Source organism: Marmota flaviventris, chromosome 1, assembly GCF_047511675.1.
Source record: "Marmota flaviventris isolate mMarFla1 chromosome 1, mMarFla1.hap1, whole genome shotgun sequence".
NCBI lineage: Eukaryota > Metazoa > Chordata > Mammalia > Rodentia > Sciuridae > Marmota > Marmota flaviventris.
In genome coordinates this window covers 207,537,491-207,558,397 of record NC_092498.1, presented here as the reverse complement: position 1 = coordinate 207,558,397, position 20,907 = coordinate 207,537,491, and the positions used below count along the sequence as shown (strand labels likewise).

Here is a 20,907-nt window from a genome sequence, read left to right as displayed (position 1 = left end):
CACAGAGAGGGCCAGGAGGGGAGCCCCAGACCTGTTGGGTGAAAGCTTCTGAGTGCAGGAGGAGGGGACAGGTGATTCAAGTGTCTCAAGGTGTTTCTCTTCTGGGGCCACCATATGGTCTGAGCTTCCACCATGTCTAAATGTCCCAATTAATAAAAGGGCATTGTTCTCAATTAATGGAGGTGAATCAGCCTGGAAGAGGGATTGGGCTTCAGGGTCTGGGTTCTTAGATACTGAGGAGAGGTTAGCAGGAAACCTTGGGCATTGTGATGCAGCTGAGCATCCGGCACAAATCAGACACACTTTGTGTAGAATATGCACACAGTAGCCATGCTTTAAGCACTATAGATGGTGTGCAATAGGTGCCCTTTAAGTAGAGCACATAATATTCAGGAGGGATGTTTTCTGTAGAGTATTTCAGCACACAGTTGACATGCCTTATGTAGAGCAGGTGGCATTCAGTAGGCATGCTTTATGCTACGGGTACAGCACATAGACCCTGTGAAAAGTAAGTAGCATTCCGTGGGCATAGTTTATGCAGATCAAGTTGCATTTAGTAGGTCCCATTTATGTAGAGCTGCTGGCACACAGTAGTCTTGCCTTATGTAAAAGTAGAGCCTACAGTAGAAAGACTTGACCTACAGTCTTTTGCAGAGTACAGGACTGGCTTCAAGCAGGTGAGGCCGTAATTGCCAGCCCCTTTCCTATACTCCATATGCCCCCTCTAATGTTCTCACCTGATACCCCAATTCCCATATAGAAAGACTGAGCCCAGGAGGGCTAGCGCTCCACAATCAGAGCAAGGACGAGGGTCTCCTGGCTCTGCCCTCCCTTGCCTGGGCCCCATTACCTGAGGTCCCCTCTTAGCCCTTCTCTTCTCTCACCTTCCTGCTCCAAATGAGCCCAGCCCCAGGTGAGCTCTTTCAGCTGGTTTCCTTATCCCTGGAATCTGATCCAGGTAATGCTCGGCAGGGCTGGATTCTTTGTTGCTGCTCCTAGAAGTCAGGTCTCACTCCAGGCCTTGCGCTGGCTGGAAGCAGGACTTGAACTCTTGCCAGGCTATGCCGCTGGTCAGCCACAGGTCTCCATCTCTGAGCCTCCTTGTTTTTTCACTGAGCAATGGTGCGTGATGTTCCCGCAGTCCATGCTTGGAGAGGAGGTCTGGAGACCTTCTGGGGGAAGGCCTGGCCTGGCCCTGCTCTCCTGAACTCATAAATCCATCCTTCGACCTCCTGCACCCTGGCTTTGAAAGAGCAGGTGGGGCTGTAGACTTTATCACTCAGTCACCCTTTCTCACCCCCCACAACATGTTTTCTATTCAGGTAGGAGATGCCAAGTTCTAAGGACGTAGTGCCCGTGCCCATGCCCGTGACCACGGAAGGGTTCCCCTTTGCACCCAGTTGGCTCCACCCCGACTCTTGGCTGCCTGCCCAGGCAGGCCTGCTGGGATTGGCTGGTCCAGCCCAGCCCAGCTCAGCCTCCCACAGATTCCTCCAGGTCATCAACCAGGGACAAAGAAATCCCAGAGGAGAGGAGAAGAGCCTGTTGGGGACAAGCTGCTCCTGACAGAAGGTGCCAGACTAGATTTGGTGGGACTGGAGGATCTTTACCTGATATGGGAAGGATGTTGCCCAGGGCTGGGGCAGCTCCAGGGAGCCAGCCAGCCTGGGAAACTGGTGGTTTCCGGGTAACAGTCCCCGGAAATTTGTCTATGACTCAGGAAGATCTGGACTCTCATCAGTCTCTCTTCATTGTTCTCCTCCCATCTCCAATTTCTCCTCTTCCTCCTCCACCTTCGTCTCTGCTCTCCCTGATGCTTTCCCTGGGTTGCCCTCGCTCTTGCTCCCCTCTCTGAGCCCTCCTGCCCTTTTCACACCACTGTCCCTGCCCAGGGACCCTAGAGAAATCGTCTCTCCTGGGCCTCCGCAGCTCACCCTCTGTCCCCTCTTTCCTGCAGCATGCCACAGCTGAGCCTGTCCTGGCTGGGACTGGGGCCCATGGAAGCCTCTCCCTGGGTCCTCCTGCTGCTGGTGGGGGCCTCCTGGCTCCTGGCCCGCAGCCTGACCTGGATCTATGCTTTTTATGAAAAATCTCGTCGCCTCCAATGTTTCCCGCAGCCCCCCAAACGGAATTGGCTCTTGGGTCACGTGGGCATGGTGAGTGTGGCAGCAGGCTGGGTTGGGCTATTGGGGTGTATGGACTGCTGAGGGGTCAGGAATGGGGCTCAGGGAGCTGGGTGTCGGGTGGGCTAAGGTCTCGGACAGCAGAGAACAAGGAAGGCAGGTGCTCTGGGGTGTGCTCACCCCGGGATGGGCCGAGCCCCTCTTACCTCCTTGTTCCCGCGGCCTAGTCTGCTTTGGGATTCATTTCTGGCCTGTCTTTGCCGCGTTGGTGCATCCCTGAGGGGCTCCCAGGGTGGGCTACACGGAGTGAGGACCCCCTGGTGTTCCCGTATTCTCTGCTGCTGGACTTGAGTCCTCCACAGGGGTGCTGATCAGGTCTGCTCCTACCTGAACCATTTCTTTGTGTCTGCCCATCTATGGGCTTCGGGCTGTTCACGGAAATGAGCAATCGCTTCCCGTGGACTAGCTCAGCCAAGAGGTGGGTCTGGGTTGCCTCCCCCTTCTCCCTCCTGGGGCGCCTTCCTCTTATCTCTCTTCTCCCCTAAGATGAACCCATGGGCCCTGTTGCCCAACCCAGATTGAAGTTGGTTGCCACTTCCCTTTGCAGAAGCCTTCCTCGACCCCACCCTTTACTCTAAACCTTGACCTTAGATCTGCCCTCCACTTTAGGGAGCTGTGCTCTGGCTGCTTCCCTTGTAAAGGGCACAGGTTTAGTGAGAGCATGCGCAGAATGATCTGCCAGAATGTGGGTAGCAGCAGGTGCTCATGGGTGGGAGAGTCCTGATGGAGAGATGGAGGTCACCTGACTTCTCCGTCTGCCCTGGGATGCACTGTTGGGACTCGGATAGGGTCTTGAGAGGGATGGGACAGGAGCGGCAGAGATTCCCTCCATCCCTACAAAATTGGGACATGTGTTCACTGCAGAAGGCAAACCACCTGCAGAGGCCATAGGAAGCCCGTATTGTGGCTCTTGGGATGGTTTATTAGTCAGGGTTCTCCAGAGAAAGAGAACGAAAGGACACGGACACACACACACACACACACACACACACACACACACCACACACACACACACAAAGTCCTTCATCACTTAATCATGGGAACCCTACTGAGTAATTCGTCATGAGGCGATTTTGTCCTTTGCCTACACCAGGGGGTGGCCTCACACACACCTAGACGGTGTAGCCGTGCACACACCCAGGCTACGTGGTGTTGCCTGTTGTTCCTAGGTTCATGCCTGGGCAGCCTGTTACCTTTCTGAAAGCTGTAGGCAAGTGGAGCACAGTACTAAGTATTTATGTATCTAAAAGTATTCGAACACAGAAAAAGAACAAAGTGCTGGGTGATAGCCGTTCTTCAAATTCTTCAGCTACTGTAATTTTTGTTGTTGTTGTTGTTGTGTTCTAAGGATTGAACCCAGGGGTGCTTAACCACTGAGCCATATCCCCAGCCCCTTTTTTTATATTTTATTTAGAGACAGGGTCTTGCTCAGTTGCTTAGGGCCTCACTAAGTTCCTGAAGCTGAACTTGAACTCAAGATTCTCCTAATCCAGCCTCCTGAGTCACTGGGATTACAGGTGAAAACTACCACACCCAACAGCTGCACTGCAATCTTAAGGGACTACTATACACATGATTGTACTACACATACAGACGTGCATATATATACGTACACACACATATATATATAGACATTACGCAAACATAAATAAATACATATATCTGTGTACATATGTATATAAGATATGTGTGTATGTACGTATGCATGTGTGGTGTATATACGTACACACACATATGTATGTATATTTAGAGAGAGAGAGAGAGAGAGAGAGAAGAGGGGATTATTAGGGGAACTGGTTCATATATTATGAAGTCCAAGAAGTCTCACTACACACTATCAATGCTGGAGAACCAGGGAATGGTGGTGTCATTAGTTCAGTCTGAGCCTAAGGGCATAAAAACCTTGGGTGGAGATTGCTGATGTTAAGTTCTGAGTCCAAAGGTTTGAGAACTGAAGTTCTGATGTCCAGGGGCAGGAAAGAGTTCTCAGCTCCAAAGAGAGATAGAACCTGTCCTTTCCCTGCCTGCACGTCCTCTCTGGACCCTCAGGGGACCCACACTGGGGAGGGTGTGTCTTCAGTCTACCAATGCAGACGCCACTCTCCTCTGGAAATGACCCAACAGACACACCCAGAAATCATGTTTCAGGGGACATCTGACAAGCTGACACTTGACATCAACCATGTCAGGAGGTGACCACCCCTGCCTTGTTTTCAGATCCAACCCACAGAGCAGGGCTTGAAGGAAGTGTCGAAGCTGGTGGGCACCTATCCTCAGGGCTTTATGACATGGCTGGGCCCCATCATTCCCATCGTCACTCTGTGCCACCCCAACATCGTCCGATCTGTCCTCAGTGCCTCAGGTACCCATGCAGAGCTCTTGGTGGTGGGCGCTATGACACATCTGAGTGCTCTCCACCTACAGGCTTCCGTGGGCCCCTGCCTCGCCCAGCCCCCTCTTCCCTCTTCCTCTCCACCTTCTTCCTCTCTCTTTCGTGGGCTCCACAGACCCCATCTCACTGTCTTTTTCTTCCACTGTGGTCACCCCTCCACCCTAGTGTTCTCAGTGCCTCCAGAGTCCCAAGAGGCCTTAATCCAGGGCTCTTTCCTGGAGGGATCCCCTAGTTCAAGGAAATGGATCTGGACCAATAACCCCAACATTTTGTATGGGCTGGAGGGAGACAGATTGTGGCAGCTGGTGGACAGCAGGGTCTCTGCCAGGGCAGCTGGAGCCCTCCTGGAGGAGGAGCTACCAGAGCAGGGCAGGGGATGCGCCCAAGCCCCTCTGCCACTCCTGCCCCAGCCTTGCCCTTCTGCAGACCCAGAGCCACGAGGAGGGCTTGTGGCTGGAGGAGGAGCGTGGCTGCTATTTCCACGATACCCAACTCTGGTGGGTGGATTCCTTCTTGTGGCTTGTCCCCTGCATTTTCCCTGCCCTCCTGCTCCAGGCCCTAGGAGTCTTTCTTAGGAGACTCCACCCCAGCCTAGTTCATTCCCCCTGCCCCCTGCCCTTCCCATTCTTGGCTAGACCAAGTTGAGCAGGGGAAAGAGCAACGGCTCTGATACCAAAGTGCTTGGTGATTGGGGCAGGTCCCTGACTCTCTGGCTGCTCAAGTCTCTTTCAGTTGTGGATGGTGGAGACTCACTACGGTGTGCTCTAAGTCAGAGAGGGAATCTGTTTAGTGTAAAGTCCAGGGAGGCTGATCTTCAGGCTCAGTTAGATCCAGCTCTCAAATAATGTCCAGAGAGATCTGTCTGCTCTCTTGGCACCACTTTCCGTTCAAGGCAGGGCTTGAATGAAGAGCCCCCGAAGTTCACTTCCATGAAAGAGCTCTTCATTCCCCCAGCATTCCCATCAATGACCCATTATTCACTTCAATTGTCCTGGCCTGAATCGGAGGGTAGATTTCCCATTTAATCACTGCAATTCTGATTGCCCAAGTCTTGGCAGGCATGGGACCCCCAGTGTGATTGTTTGGGGGAACACAAAGCAGGTTAGTGGTTAAGCACTCAGGATATGGATTCAGACTCTGGTCACAGGCATGTGACTCACTATCTGGAGGGCCATGAGCGTGTATGTGACTTTCTCATTCAGAGCCTCAATGCCTATCTGGGAAACTCAATGGAAGATGACCCAGGTGTGTAGTGTTTGGGATGCAAGAGGGGAAGGAGTATTTCTGTGACTGTAGCTGAGGGATCCAGACTGTTATGTGCAGAGGATGCGGGCAGAGAGCCCAGGCAGGGCTCAGCATGGAGGATGATGACCTGCTGAGTGGAATTCCCTGCACTCCCTGTCCTGGTCTAGTGCTGTAGGTCCTTCTCTGGTAGCCCAGGGGAGTGTGCATCCGGTTCTGTTTGTTCTCCAGATCCGGGGCTCAGAAGAAGGTCTGCTGTACACGCAGGGTCTGGCGAGCACCTTTGGGGATGTGTGCTGCTGGTGGGTGGGGCCCTGGAACCCCGTGGTCCGCATCTTCCACCCCACCTGCATCAAGCCGGTGCTCTTTGCTCCAGGTAGACACTGGCATGACCCCAGCTGGCCTGCTGCCAAGGTCTCTGTGCTGCCTCAAGCTGTTCGGGGACCTAGTGCAAGCTGGAGGGGCTGCAGCAGTGATGCTCCTGCCTCTGTCTCACCTGGACCCCCACCTGTCTAACCTCTGGTCATGTCTGCTCATGTCTGGAGCATGTCTATGTGACATCTGTTGAATGGTCACAACTTGCCAATGTACATTTACTCCCGGATCCTGGTTACAGCTGGCTAATGTATGCCTGGTTACACCTGGATCCTTGGTGATGGTCCTGCCTAGGGCTCTGTTGTGGCCAAGGACATTTGGGGCATGTCAGAGTCTGTGTGGTTTTGTCTGTGATTCTATTGTAGATTATCTTTTCTTTCTGCTGGCCTCATCTGGGCCATGTGTGTGGTGTGTGTCTGGAGTCTGGGTCCCAGAGTCCCTTGGAGAAGAGACTGAGACCTAATTTGAGTGTTGTCTAAAGCAGGTCTTATTATCCAGGTCACATTGGATAACATGTGTTGGGTCACATCTGGGCCATATTTGGGATATGAATAGGACCATATTTCAATTCTGTCTGTGGGGCACAGATGTCACGTTAGACCTTCTCTGGTTCATGTCAGAGGATGTTGTATATGTCTTGGCAGGTCATGTATGTTTTGCCCATGTCAGGACATAACAAGTGTCCCTGTCACATGTCTCGGGTCTATGTCAGGAGATGTCAAATGGTGCTGGGTGGACAGGGTTTCCTATAAGTTCTGTGGAGTGTTGTGCTGTGCTAGAATGTTGTAGAACATGTTGGAGCTTGTAGGACTCACGCCCAGGTATGCTGGTCTGTCTTGTGCCGTGTGTAGCTATTTCATGGCTCTGCTGCTGCAGCCTGGCCTGGTCCCCTCTAGCCTCCTCCCTCTTCCCTATTTCCTCTCCCCTGGAATCCTTCCTGCTATGCTGGTCTTAGAGGGGGGGAGTGCAAGCCCTGCCTAAAGGAGCCTCCACCTCCTCCCACAGTCCACCCGTTACCCCTCTCCATGGCCCTAATTGTTCTTGTTCACGTCAGCTGCGGTTGCACTGAAGGATGTGATCTTCTACGGCTTCCTGAAGCCCTGGCTGGGTAAGTAACTGCAGATGACAGGGCTTGGGGGAACCCTGGGTGCCAGGGTGAGGTGGTGCCCTTGCCCACTGCCCATGGCTGCCCTACCAGGGGATGGGCTCTTGCTGAGTTCTGGTGACAAATGGAACCACCATCGTCGCCTGCTGACACCTGCCTTCCATTTCAACATCCTGAAGCCCTATATGAAGATTTTCAATGACAGTACGAATGTCATGCATGTGAGTCTCTTGAACCTAGTGTCCAAAGTTGAACCTGGGTGGGAGAAGGGTCACAGACAGAGCCGATCTACAGATCTGGCTCTGATGAACCATTTTGAGACCATTGGTCTTTCTCTCTGTGCCTCGGTTTCCACATTAGTAAAATGGGAATAAAAATCTGTACTTAAAAGTTGTCCTAAATAATATAGTGGAGTTATGTCCCTGGTGCATGGTAGGTGCTCAGAAGGGGTTAGTTTCTATGCTTTTCTCACAGAAGGTCTGTAAAGCCACAGTGCTGATGAATTTGTTGTTAACAAGTCATTTCTGAACCCATTGGTTGAAAATCAATGAGGTTTAGAGTTGCTAACAAGGGTATAAGTCAGTAGGCTGGTTCTTCTAAATAAATTGGATGCAGATGGAATCACTCAAGGTATATGATCAGCTGTGGGTCAGGTAGGCAACTTTGATGACCCTGGGAAGATTCCCTCGCATGTTTAGGGGTTGACTGATGTAGAATGTCCTCATCTCGGACAACTGTACTCTTCTGCATGATTCTGTCCCTTCAGAAGATAATCTGGGGATCCAAGGCAGAGATAGGGTTCCATGGGTGTGAGAGGAGGCTGCAGTGTCTCTTGAAGTATAGGCTTCATTGAGCTTATGACCTCATTTTAGTCACATTGTATGGGCCAAAGTCAGAATTCTATCACATAATCAAATGGGGTTAAAATAGATTCTCCTTCTTTTCTTGCTGAAAAATCACATTGCAAAAGATGTGGATTTAGGAAGCAGGGTAATGTTGGGGATGAGGTTTCTGTGAAGTGCTTAGGATTTTTCTTACTTGTAAGTTAATAAGTTAGCTTGTTATCAGTTCTTGGATTCTTCCAGAAGACATGAGATTCCTGGATCAGTGGCAAAGGGTAGTTGATTACTCATGACTCACCAAGCAACCTGTGCTTCTTGTTGCTTTAATCTTTGCTGCAAGCCACCGAATCCCATGGTGGTGACAAGGCTGGCTTCATTAGGTGCCTGCTCATTGATATATTCCATTACACTAGATTTAGGGAATCTGCTTTAATAGCAAACAGAAACTAGCCTGAATCTCACCCAGAGGAGTCATTCCATCTTGGGGTTATTTTCTACAAACATACCTTTGAGAAATGGTCCAGGCTAGGAACCTTGCATTCAGTATCTATGCATGACTCCTTCTCCCAATATAAGAGATTTTTAAAAAATATTTTTAAAATCAATATATCTCTATGAAGATGAGGAAAGCTAACCCTGAAGACTCGATGTATACCAGAAATTATGCCATATGCCAATTGCTTAATACATATTGTCCAATTTATTTTCCACAACCATGAATAGCACAGGTTATTTTGCCCATGACAAATAATCATTCTGAGTGTGAGAGAAATTAGGGAGTTTGCTCAGGATCACCTAGCTAGTAAGTGAGCATGAATGGTGAAGCAGGGTTTTTAATCTCCGATAATCAGCCTTTGAAGCAGATCAGGTTAACTGTTGCTGAAGATTTGACATGTGGAACTTCAGAGAAGCAAACAGGTGATTAAAGGTGCACAGAGGCAGTGCTGGGACTTGGACTGATTGCCAGCCTTGGGCATTCATTTCTCAGTAGGAACAGCTTCTGCTCCTACTGAACATGATCCTCCCTGGGTTTGGGGGCCTTGGACAGAAGACCCTCAATGAGGCTGGCTCTGAAGAGTCCATCCTGGTAGGAGTAGTTGGGCAGGGGCTCTGGGAGCCAAGGCCAAGCCCCAGCCGTGTTCTCTTTTCTGGCCAGGCCAAGTGGCGGCAACTGGTCTCAGAGGGCAGCACCTGTCTGGACATGTTTGAGCACATCAGCCTCATGACCTTGGACAGTCTGCAGAAATGCGTCTTCAGTTTCGACAGCAATTGTCAGGAGTGAGTCCTTTCCTAAGGTCTTGGAACCTAGGCCAGGGACTCAAGTGAGTCCGTGGGGGAGGGAGGGCTATGTGTAGGGGCCAGAGGAGGCTTCCAGGAGGTTGTGAGTTAGAACTGGCACTGAAGGACAGGGAAGGGGAGAGAGAAATTAGTTCTTCCAAGTAGGTGGAATTGTTTGAGTAAAGGTAAGGGGGCTCAAATGAGCAGAGTGTGTACAACAGGCAAGAAGGAGACTCTGTGGATGAGGATCAAGTGGCAGGAGTGGGTTGGTCTTAAGGAGATTGAAAGTCAGGCAAAGGAGTGTGAATTTTATCAGGAGGTTTTCAGGGAACCAATGAAGGTGTTTGAGCTGATGATGGGCATGATCAGAGCTGAACTCTGTGGGACTTCTCGTGTAGACAGTACCTGGAGTTGACACTGGGTGCAAGGAGGCTAGGGCAGGGGCTGCTTCTAGGACCAGTTAGAAGAGAACGATGTGTGAGCTGTGAACAGTATCAGGCAGGAAAGAGGACAGGACTGGATACTGAACAAAGGAGAGGAGCTTGATGACCAGACTGTGCTCTGGGTTCCTTGGGGCATGAAGGTGGGTCACAGACATGGGATGCAGAGAGAGAAGAGACAAAGGAAAGTCAACCTGATGGCCTATATCCACTGTGTATCTGAGAGGCCATGTGTTGCTGGATACTCACTTTTCCTGATGGGAGGTAGCTCCCAGCTGCTGGTGAGAAGTCCTCCTTGGGCATCAGTTATGTTGAGATGTTGCCTCCTTTTATGTCCTCATCCTACAGGAAGCCCAGTGAATATATTGCTGCCATCTTGGAGCTCAGTGCCCTTGTGGTCAAAAGAAATGAGCAACTCCTCATGCACATGGACTTCCTGTACCTTCTCAGCCCCAGTGGGCAGCGCTTCCGTAAGGCCTGCCGCCTGGTGCATGACTTCACAGATGCTGTCATCCAGGAGCGGCGCCGCACCCTCCCTGATCATGGTATTAGTGACTTCCTCAAGGCCAAGGCTGAGTCCAAAACTTTGGACTTCATCGATGTGCTCCTGCTGACCAAGGTGAGCTTCTCAACAGGAGGACACTGGGAAGCCATAGGAGGTATCTGAGAAGGGAGGATCAAGCCAGAACTGAATAGGTCTTAGAGATAACTCTTGGATGCAGCCAGCAGGGGACTCCATAGTCTGAAACTGTGAAGGGCCTGATAACTTAATCTATTTGCAAGTTAAGAAGTTTGTATACTACATTTATATCTGTATCTATATCTATATTGACAAATGCACCAAACACTTTGATCAATTCCATAAGTGACTAAGTGACATACAAAATCCAGTTATTACAGTAATGGCACCCTGAGTAGGATTGTAGCAATGGTTCCCAATTCCCAACTCTTCCTTCCCCAGATGATGCAAGATTTTAATCTGTTTTGAAGCTTCCAATCTTGAGTTTTTAAGCTTATATAGGACAGGTGGCACAATTGCTCTTCTGGCAGGGTGGAGAGGGAGGGGACAAACTTTGTTCTGGAAAATAAACAAGTTATCTTCAGTGGAAAGGTAAAGTCAATTAGCCTGAGAACCAAATCCCTCTGGGGACTTAAGGTAAGATTCTCACTTGAGAGTGTGAGCAAATGTATTTGGAATGTTAAATGCTTAATGTCCAAGGTAAATTGCCATTTAATAATCCTCTAACCCAAGTTCCAGTAAGTAACCCTTTCTCAGAAATTCCTCATTATACAGAAATTATACAGAATATGAAAATATTCATGGATCATTTATTCTTCCTGCCAGGGACAAACTAGGAGGCAAGGAAGCCCAGCAGGATGACTGTGTGGTGGGGATTCAGATGATGGTGACCAACAGAGGTCTAGGGGTGCATGTGGCTTGGGTTTCTGGATGGAAGACAGATCTTTTTTTAAGTATTTTAGTTGTAGTCAAACACAATACCTTTATTTTATTTATTTATTTTCATGTGGTGCTGAGGATTGAACCCAGCGCCTACACATGGGCTAGGCTAGCCCTCTACCGCTGAGCCCCAGCCCCAGCCCCTGAAGTCAGATCTGTAGAGATTGTGTCAGTCACACTGAAGATCCTGCAGACCTGGTGTAATTTGGGGTGTGGGATGTCCTGTCTTCTCTCCAGGATGAAGATGGAAAAGAGTTGTCGGATGAGGATATAAGAGCAGAAGCTGACACCTTCATGTTTGAGGGTGAGGGCCCCAGTGCAGGACTACAGAGGGGGTGGAGGGTCTCTCCACCCCAGCGATGGGCTGGGTGGACCCTGGATCACTGCATTCTGTCCATTCTCCTCTTTCCCATCCTTCCTGGGACCTCAATGCTTGGGCGCTGTCCACCCTCTGGTGCTGAAGCAGCCCAGAGGCCCAAGGCTGCCTGACTGCCCCTCAGGCCATGACACCACGGCCAGTGGTCTCTCCTGGGCCCTGTACAACCTGGCAAAGCACCCGGAATACCAGGAGCGCTGCCGGAAGGAGGTGCAAGACCTGCTGAGGGACCGTGATCCTAAAGAGATTGAGTGGTGAGTGAGTCCTCAAGGCCCTCCCTGAGCCCCTCTCATGGGCCCTGCTCCCCAGGTGGGGATGGGTAAGATGCTTGTGATTTCATTATTGCTTTGTGGGAATAGGATCCAATTCAGAGGCAGGGCCTAGTACCCAACCTGACTAGCAAGGGTACATTTGCAGTATTTGGGGACAAATGATCTGAACTTATGGGAGATTCAGTGACACTGTGACAATCTGTGAGGGTAGAACAGGACTGTCAGCCATGGTCAGGAAATGGACTTCCCCTGAACTTCCTCTATTTTCTTTCAAATAGCACTTTTTCAAGGATCTTCACCTCCTAAAAGTTTGTTCTTCTCTTGTACGTAATTCTTAACTTCCTATCCAATCCAAGGATTCATAGGAGATACCTGGAAGTAAAAGTCATCTGTTGTACCCAGAGCACCTGCATCCTTCATCGGTGCAGCCTTCATTCAGAAAACAGGCCCACACTGTCTTCCCATGCCCCATTCTGTGCTCAGCCCTGCTCTGTGCTCTAGAGACCTGAGAAGGAAACAGTCCCGGGATCTCCTTCCACGAGCTCTCAGATTGGTGGGCAAATGATCCCTGGTGGGGGACACTGCAAGCATACAAGGGTAGGAATGGGGTTGAGAGGAAGAGAAACACGGCTAGAGGTAAAATAATGGTTTCAACTGAGCCCCTGAATGATTAGCAGAAGAATTTTCTTTTTCATCTGAGGAACAGTGCTCTAGGTCAAGAAGCAAGTCTTTACCAAAATGGGCGGTGCAGAGGGAGGAGGAGTAAAACAGAAGGGGGAGGAGAGAAGAGAGGTGAAGGTTTGTGTGTGAAGAGGAAAGGCTCAGATGGAAAAGGAAGAAGGTGGAAAGGAAGAGAGAGAAAGAGAGTACAGAGAAAGAGAAGGGGGGACTGAGAGACAGAGGGGGATGAAGAAGAGCTGTAGTGGGTACAGTGAGCTGGGTTTACTGGTGCACACCTGTAATCCCAGCTACCGGGGAGGCTGAGGTGGAGGATCAAGGTTTGGGGGCCAGACCTTGTCTTGAAACAACAAAAACAATAATAATAATAATAAAAAAAACAAAATTGATACCCCCCCACACAATTAAATGTGTGTATTTTGTTTTTTACTTGTTTATATTTTTATTCTTCTCTATAGTATCAAGGACACTTATTTTCATGCAAACTATTGACTTCTTTACAGTGGTGTTTTTTTTTTTTTTGGATACTGTGTTTGAAGAAAAACTGCTAAAGATACCTAGTTACAGCTTCTCCAGTCCTTTCCTAATTGCTTTTCCAATTCTCAAATACTTGATCCATCTGGGGCTTATTTTATGAGAAGGAGAAAAGGTTTCACCCAGACGCGGGCAAACTCTGTTTTGCTCTCGGGATAATTTGGGGGTGGTGGTGGTTTTAGGGACGACCTGGCCCAGTTGCCCTTCCTGACCATGTGCATCAAGGAGAGTCTGCGGTTGCACCCCCCAGTTACAGTTATCTCCCGCTGCTGCACCCAGGACGTTGTGCTCCCCGATGGCCGGGTCATCCCCAAAGGTACCCACAAGGCAGGGGGAGGAGGCTCCTGTGCAGGAAAAGGGCTCCATCAGGCAGTTGGACCTTGTCCCTTCTCTCCCACAGGAGTCACCTGCCTCATCAGTATTTTCGGGACTCATCACAACCCAGCTGTGTGGCCGAACCCTGAGGTGCTGCCTGCCTTTCCCTCTTCCCATTCTTGTCCACTGCAGGGGTGGAGTGGCGTTTTGACCCCACCACACGCACCCCTGTCTCTCCGTGGGTGTGCTGGCAGACCCCACCCAGCAACTGTGTCTTGGTGGACCTCCCCTCCAGGTGTATGACCCCTTCCGCTTTGACCCAGAAAACGCCAAGGACAGGTCACCTCTAGCTTTTATTCCTTTCTCCGCGGGACCTAGGTAAGGAAAGCGGGAGTCTGAGATGGGGGAGGGGTGATGGCATCGGGACTTTGGGGATGGTAGTGCGGAAAGGGGGGAAGTTGCGGATGGTCAGATGCTGGTGTCTTTCCTGCCGCTCTTGTAGTTTGTGTGCCGAGGTTAGGAGAGTGGCTGTTGGGTGTGTCCCCAAAGAGGTCGGTCCAAAATGGGGCCCACTCACCGTGTGCTCAGAGCCTTCCCACCCCAGCTTCTAGGCTGAGTTTTGTGGGGGGGGGGGGGCTTGGGCCAGGCTCTGGGGACAGGATCACCCACAACGGTCCAGGCACGTCAGCCCCCCTCGCTGCCCTTCAGGCTGTTCAGGGTCGGAAGGGGGATCCCGTCCTGGATGGGGGTCCCTGGCGCAGTAAGAGTCCCCACCCCGCCCGCAGGAACTGCATCGGACAGACGTTCGCCATGAGCGAGATGAAGGTGGTGCTGGCGCTGACGCTGCTGCGCTTCCGCGTCCTGCCCGACGACACCGAGCCGCGCAGGAAGCCCGAGCTGATCCTGCGCGCCGAGGGCGGGCTCTGGCTGCGCGTGGAGCCGCTGAGCTCCGGCGCGTAGTGACCCACCGAGGCCGGTCCGGGGACCCCTCCATGCAGATCCCCCAAGCTACCTGGGCAGATACCAGCAATAAAACGGTTTCACCTGCGTTTGAGTCTCACCGAGCGTCAGCAGGGGGCGCTGGGGAAGTCGGGCAACCAAAGTGGTGGCCTAGGTGCGGGAGGTGAGGCCCGACCCTCGCTGGCTCTGGCTGGCCTCACAGCCCCTGAGCACATGGTGGGAGTCTTGGGAGGGTTTGGAGCAGAAGGTGGACCTAGAGTAAGGGCAGGGTTGAGCCTCTGAGTCACAAACGCTCAGAACACTAAATATTTACCATCCTTACCTCTGTTCGCATCTCCTAATGTAGCCTGCATTTTCTCATCATGGGATTTTTTCACTGTTGCTGTGGCTACTAAATTACTAGGTTTATTAAAAATAGCAAACTCAGTTGTGTTTTCTTTGCTCCTGCTCCTTCCCACCATCTTCTGCTTTTCTTACTTTAAGAGACAGAATCTATGCAGAGCAATGTCTAACTCCTGGGCTCCAGCGCAAATCTTGCTTCATCCTCTGGATAGCCGGGCACCAGGCATGGGCCCGCGCTCCGAGCTCAGCATGACTAAGCATGGTTGCTTTATATTGTGTCTGATCATTGGAGTCGCTGTATTTTTATTGCCTGTTATTTTTGCTGATTTTTCAAAAACTTTTTATTAGGGTCACTTTTTATTGGCTGGTTATCTTTACCTTGATAGTGGCTGTCGTGTTTGAATACTTGCACAATGTGAAGAAAGCAACGTTCTGTAGATTATGTGAAAGGAAGATCAAAGCTTGTGGTATCCAAGGTCATTACGGCAGTTTAATTCACTCTGCAATCACACTTGAGGTTGCCTTCATTTCAGTTTACTCCCTGCCTAGAGACGTCCCCTGAGGTCCCACTTCTGTGAAGAGGATCTTGGAGATTTCAACCCCTCTTGTTTCACTCCTGGGTTTTGATTCTTTTCATCTCCTCATGAGCTTCCCATTTTCCTGACTTGAGAACAAAAGCCTACTTCATGTTCATTTCATTTATAACTTTCTGCTTTCATCAGAATAATGCCTGCTTTTTTTCCCCCCTTGCTGGAAATGGAACCCTGGGTCTCGTGCACGTTAGGAAAGCCATTTCCTGTGAACTAAACCCCAGCCAGTTTTGTGATTCCTTTCTGTCTTTTCACATCACTTATTCACCTATGGAATTGGAAAAGCATCCAGCTTTAAAAGTTGTTTTAAAGCAGTGGGGAACTTAATCCAAACTTGGTCTGCAATTAATGGAAGCAGCTAGCTTACAGTGAGATTTTAAGTTGGCATGATCTTGTGATTATCCAATTTTTGGATATATTGGGATGATCATTTGCCGTGACCTGCATGGCCAAACTCTAGAAACCAGCAAGGGGCCATGGGGTATTAATAAAGACACACAAACATTAAGAGAGAAAGCTGGGATCAGGTGAGACACTGACCTCTAGTTGAGAACAGTGACCCAGAGCTGGCTCAACATGTTTATTATATGGGTTTTTATCATCAAAAGATTATCTGTGGGAAAGTTCTGCAAAAGAGAGCAAAGTGGAGAGGACAGATGAACTTTGTGTTTGTAGCCTTTGGAGATTTTATGATTGTGTTCCTGTGTTTAGGAAGGCGAGTGTACAGTGGATATTTTGGGAGTGTCTGGGGTGGACTGGTCAGGGACTGTGGATTGTTTATCCTGATATCCATCTTTGCCCTTTTAGAATCATCAATGTTTTACTAAGATGCATAGCATTCTGGAATATATAGATTATATTTGAACCACTTTCTTGAAGCTGGTTTGATTAAATGACTTTGTCCTGTCAGTGGAAAAGTCAAAGGTTTTGTGATAATTCTGATAGCTTTCGCTAACAGAAAACTAGGACAGTCTGTCCCCATCTTCCACCTTCATCCTTTCTGCTGCTTGCAATATCGATGATGTAACTGGAGCCCCATCTCAGACCATGAGGACAAGATCTACTTTCAGGAACAAGGGATAGATAGCTAGAGTCAATCTGGGCAGATGACCCTGAGTCCATGCTCGGGTCTGATTATTTGTGATCTGTACTCCCCCCACCCCAGATTCATAAGTTGAAGTCCAATATGGTGGCATGAAAAGGGAGGAATTTTGGAAGGTGATTATGTCATTATCCTTTATGAATAGGTATAGTTCCCTCTTTTGAATGAGCTCAGTGGGAGATTTCTTTACCCTTCCAACATGCAAGGAAACACACAGAAGTTCCATCTATGATGAGCAGGCCTTCTCCAAACACCAAAACTGTTAGCACCTTGTTCTTTCCAGCCTCCAGAACTGTGACTAGACATTTTTACTGTTTATGAATTCTCCAGCCTAAGATATTTATTTTGCTATGGCATCCCAGATGGACTAAGATAATTCCTTTCCTCTTGGGGTTATCCTATCAAGATCAGAATCCTAGTCTGCTACTTACTAGCTGTTTGGCTTGGGGGAAATTGTTTATCTCACTAAGGCTTCCTTCCTTACTACTTAATCACACCCCCTTTTGTTCTCTTTTGAAGATTTACAAGTCTGCATGTACAATATAACTGAGCCAATACCTTCTAAGCATTTGCAGTACATAGAGTCCAATTTTTTCCTTTCTTTATTTTTGCATCATGACTTTAAAGCTTAAATGTTTTAAAATCATAAAAGAAATATGTTTACATTTCTATATTTATTTCTTTATGGTACTTGGGATAGAACCCAAGACTTTGCACATGCTAGGGAAGTGCTCTTCCCCTGAGGTAACTTCCTAACCCCAAAGAGATGTTTGAGTTTTGGAAAACATGGCAACCTGATGTTGGAGGAAACCACTGGAACATTCAGTAGTTTCTAAGTATCCACAGTTATGTCTGAGAAACTTTGATCTGGTCTGCTACTGGCTCCAATGTGAACTTAAAATTTGAAGATGCACAACCAGAAATCCCTTCTCCCTTAGATGTTGCAGGTAGTGGAAGTTGCAGGGGTTTTGAATACAGTGGGAAGACAAAGGAGTGAGGTTATGGGTGGAATGGTGGGGGCTGAGGTGGGGGTAAGGGGGTGTCCACTTCAGCACCACGGACAGTAGCTTCCCCTGCCCTGGCTCCTCTCTCTGCCTGTAGGTGTCTCCCGCTGGACACAGGAGGCCACAGACTGGGTGGATGGGAGGACTACTGGCTGTAAAATTAGAGAGGAACACCGATGGCCAAGTGAGACCAAAATAAATAAATAAATAAATGCAGTATTAGAGGAAAGTCACCTTTATTTTTCTCTTTATTTATCTTGCAAGTCCTTTTCTTATTACAAAATGATATGTATCCATAGAAGAAAGTGTAAAAAATAAAATTCTACAATACCAACATATCTCAATAATCACTGTTAATATGCTCTCATCCAAAATCCCAATTTTAAATTATAAGAAATGTTTTACATGTGAAAATTAATCTTTGTCTAAATGTATTACATTTACATGTAAGCTTCTGCTTAAAGATGCTCTGTACTGGCCATGAAGCCCATGAAAATGCGGTGCCAACCAGCATATCTGCCCTAGGCTGCCCGATGCTCCTAGGCACGTAGTGGGTCTTCAGTGAGCTCAGTAACTGCAGACACTGGGGTGTCTTTCTCCTGTCTCCAAAACTATGGCTGGTTGATCCCGCTCTGGACTGTCCCCTGATCATGACATGGATGGACCTGCCGGCAGGTGAAGCCTTCCCCTTGGGTGGCATAGGAGATTCAGGGGAGGGTACACACCACTGTACTGCCCCATGACTCTAGGACCAGCCACATGAGTCTCCTAGCTATTGAGTGGAGGTGGTAGTCATGGTGCAGAGGGAAATTTGGTATCTTCTTAGCATCCTACCAGTGTCAGGAGACCATCTCTCTCCTGCTCTGCTATGAGCTGAATTCCTGAAGTTCTCACTTGAGGCAACCACAGAAGGAAATTATGGCCAGGATCCTGAGAGGGCCAAACACATGGTCTCTTGGGTGGCGTCTCCTAGCTGCAGGAGGGTGACCCAGGTGGTGATTAAAGGGCCTCAAGATGGAGCCACCACATTGCTGGAGATCCCACCAGTTAAAAATATCCCTGGATTAACACAAGGCATAATCTCCAATGGATGGGGACATAATCGTGCACACAGAGCCTTTGGCCCATCCTAGTCAAACTGCTAAAAACCAGATGAGAAAAAGTCAGGATTATAGCCAGAAAGGAAAGAAACAGAAAAATGATACAAAATATGAAATTTTCCTAACAAGGGGTGTGGTCCTCGAGAGGTTCTTCATGCCCCTGAGCTCACTTCTCCAGGTTACTTGGTATTCTACAGTTTTCTTGAGAGCTGGGGATGGAATCCAGGGCCTGGCACATGCTGGGCAAGTGATCTACCACTGAGCCCCAACCTCAGCCCGCTACATTATTTTTTGAAATGGTAAAGAAATGGGTCCAAATGACTTTGGCTACATCTTCTGAGAAAAAAAAAATTGTAGAAGTGGCTCCTAACTTGTCATAGCCACTTCCTCTCTCACATGTACAAGCTCTTTACGAACAAATGTAACAGGAAACCTAGAGGGAAAAGGCATCAGCAATCTCCAAACTTACTCTAGGGAAGCTACGGATGTACCAATGTGGAGGGGAATGGAATGTGTGGCAGAAACTTGGAACAAAAAGGCCTCCCCTAGACAATGTGTCATCTCCCCAAGACGTGAACTGTGATAATGTCTCTAGAGTTCCTGGGGGCCTTGCAGAGCCAGGGAGGAAACATCTGATAGTGGACATTGCCTATCACAGGACGGGTGTGTCTCCAGACAACACCCAAGAGGTCGCCATAACTCCAAGGGCTGTGAGCGCAGCAGAGGACAGTGAGCTGCAGCCGTGGCTGAAGGGAGGCACTGTGGGTTGAGGCTGAACAGGACCTTATGCCAATGGAAGAACAACCTACGTGCACGCCCAGGGAGCCAGATGAATCAAGGGGCTTGGGCAGGAGTCATTTGTCCATCCAGATGTCCAGTGTACCCTTTAATGATTGACCACCAAGAAGGAGGGGGAAACTCCGGATCCCCATAATCTCATGATCACTCTGTCTAATCACTCTAGCAATGAGTGATTCAGACTCACCCAGAGAGGATGAAGTCCTACAGGATGGGTGTGTCTCCAGTAATACCCCAGGGCTATGAGCCCAGCAGAGGAGAGTGAGTTTTTTTTTTGGAGGCTGCAGCCATGGCTGAAGGGAGGCACTGTGGGTTGGAGGCTGAACAGGACCTTATGCCAATGGAAGAAAAACCCATGTGCAACACTCTGGGAACCAGGTGAGTCAAGGGGCTTGGGAAGGAGTCATTTTGTCCACCCAGACTATCCCAGTACTTTTCTGAGTGTGTAACTGACTTCTGCTCCTTCCATGGAATGGAGGCCTTGACCCTCCCAGCACTGACTGAGCACGCACATGCTGAGCCCTGCCCCATGCCCCACAGCGCAGCAGGATCCCCAGCTATCCCAGGATGAGCCTTGGAAGTTTGTCTGCCTGGCAGTGGTCCTGACCCTGCTTGTTGGTCATTATCCTTGGGGTGGACCTGGTCAGAGGTGAGGTGACCAGGCCATTAGTAATGGGCGATGGGAAAGAAACAGGCCCTGAGTCTGTAGTGTGTGGACAGGGGCCCCAGGAGCTGAGGTGGAGGTGGAGTAGGAAGGCATGGCTGGACTGTTTCTCTGGGAGGGTGTGTTTTGTTTTATTGTTGTTGCTGTCAACGTGGGGCCTTGTACACTCTAAGCAAGTACTTTCCCACTCAGCCACTCCTCCAATCCTGAGCATGAGCATCTTAGAAGAAAATGGTCTTCCTGAGCCTAGTCTGCAGGAGGTTAGTGGTGGGAAATGAAGGGACGAGTCACCTAAAGCTCTAGAGCACATCCTTTCTTTCCTCTCCCATCCAGTCTTGCTCTTTCTAAACCAGGTGAGAGATGAGCTGAAGCAACTAGACACCAAATGTGAGTGATGATTGAAACGGTGTGCGGCCCACCCACCTGCCACTCCTTTACCCCTCCAGTATGACCAGCCTTTAACCTGGGTCTGTTCGTCTCACAGAGACCTGCCGCAGTCTGGCTGGGCACAAAATCATGAGCCACTCACAGCCTTGTAGATTCAAACAGCAATTCTTTATTCCCGAACTCACACGGCACTCTACAAGCACGTTCTGGGGAAAATCCACCGGCACTCTACATCCCAAATACTCTCTCAATCCCGCGAGAACTCAAGGGGAACTCAAGGAGCGGGTGGGCGCCTGAGGCAGCAGGATACGCCCTATTCCCAGCAGGAATCACTTAAACCTGGAACCACCCTAAACCCCAATCCGCCCTAAACCCTGATCCACCCTAAACCCAGATCCGCCCTGGTCCTTGAGCAAGGTCACCTTTCATGCAAAGTCACTGCAAATGACCTGGGTCCAAGGCAAGCCCA

The 20,907-nt window shown here is 49.5% G+C and overlaps 1 protein-coding gene across 4 annotated transcripts; it reads left to right on the top strand.

Moving 5' to 3' along the window:
• The first annotated feature begins 1,465 nt into the window (after positions 1-1,465).
• On the top strand, positions 1,466-14,539 carry LOC114090316 (cytochrome P450 4F3). Of its 4 annotated transcripts, none has more exons than XM_027932467.2 (13): positions 1,466-1,572; positions 1,958-2,156; positions 6,049-6,193; positions 7,247-7,300; positions 7,391-7,518; positions 9,296-9,417; positions 10,206-10,476; positions 11,554-11,620; positions 11,817-11,946; positions 13,359-13,492; positions 13,577-13,641; positions 13,787-13,869; positions 14,277-14,539. In XM_027932467.2, exons 2-13 carry the CDS (start codon positions 1,959-1,961, stop codon positions 14,449-14,451), a joined length of 1,572 nt encoding a protein of 523 aa, XP_027788268.2. In that variant the 5' UTR covers positions 1,466-1,572; position 1,958; the 3' UTR covers positions 14,452-14,539. The 4 variants fall into 4 exon arrangements, with proteins under 4 accessions (XP_027788268.2, XP_027788270.2, XP_027788271.2 ...); XM_027932469.3 differs by lacking the exon at positions 6,049-6,193 and adding an exon at positions 4,401-4,545; XM_027932470.2 differs by lacking the exons at positions 7,391-7,518; positions 9,296-9,417 and adding an exon at positions 4,401-4,545.
• Positions 14,540-20,907: the final 6,368 nt, after the last annotated feature.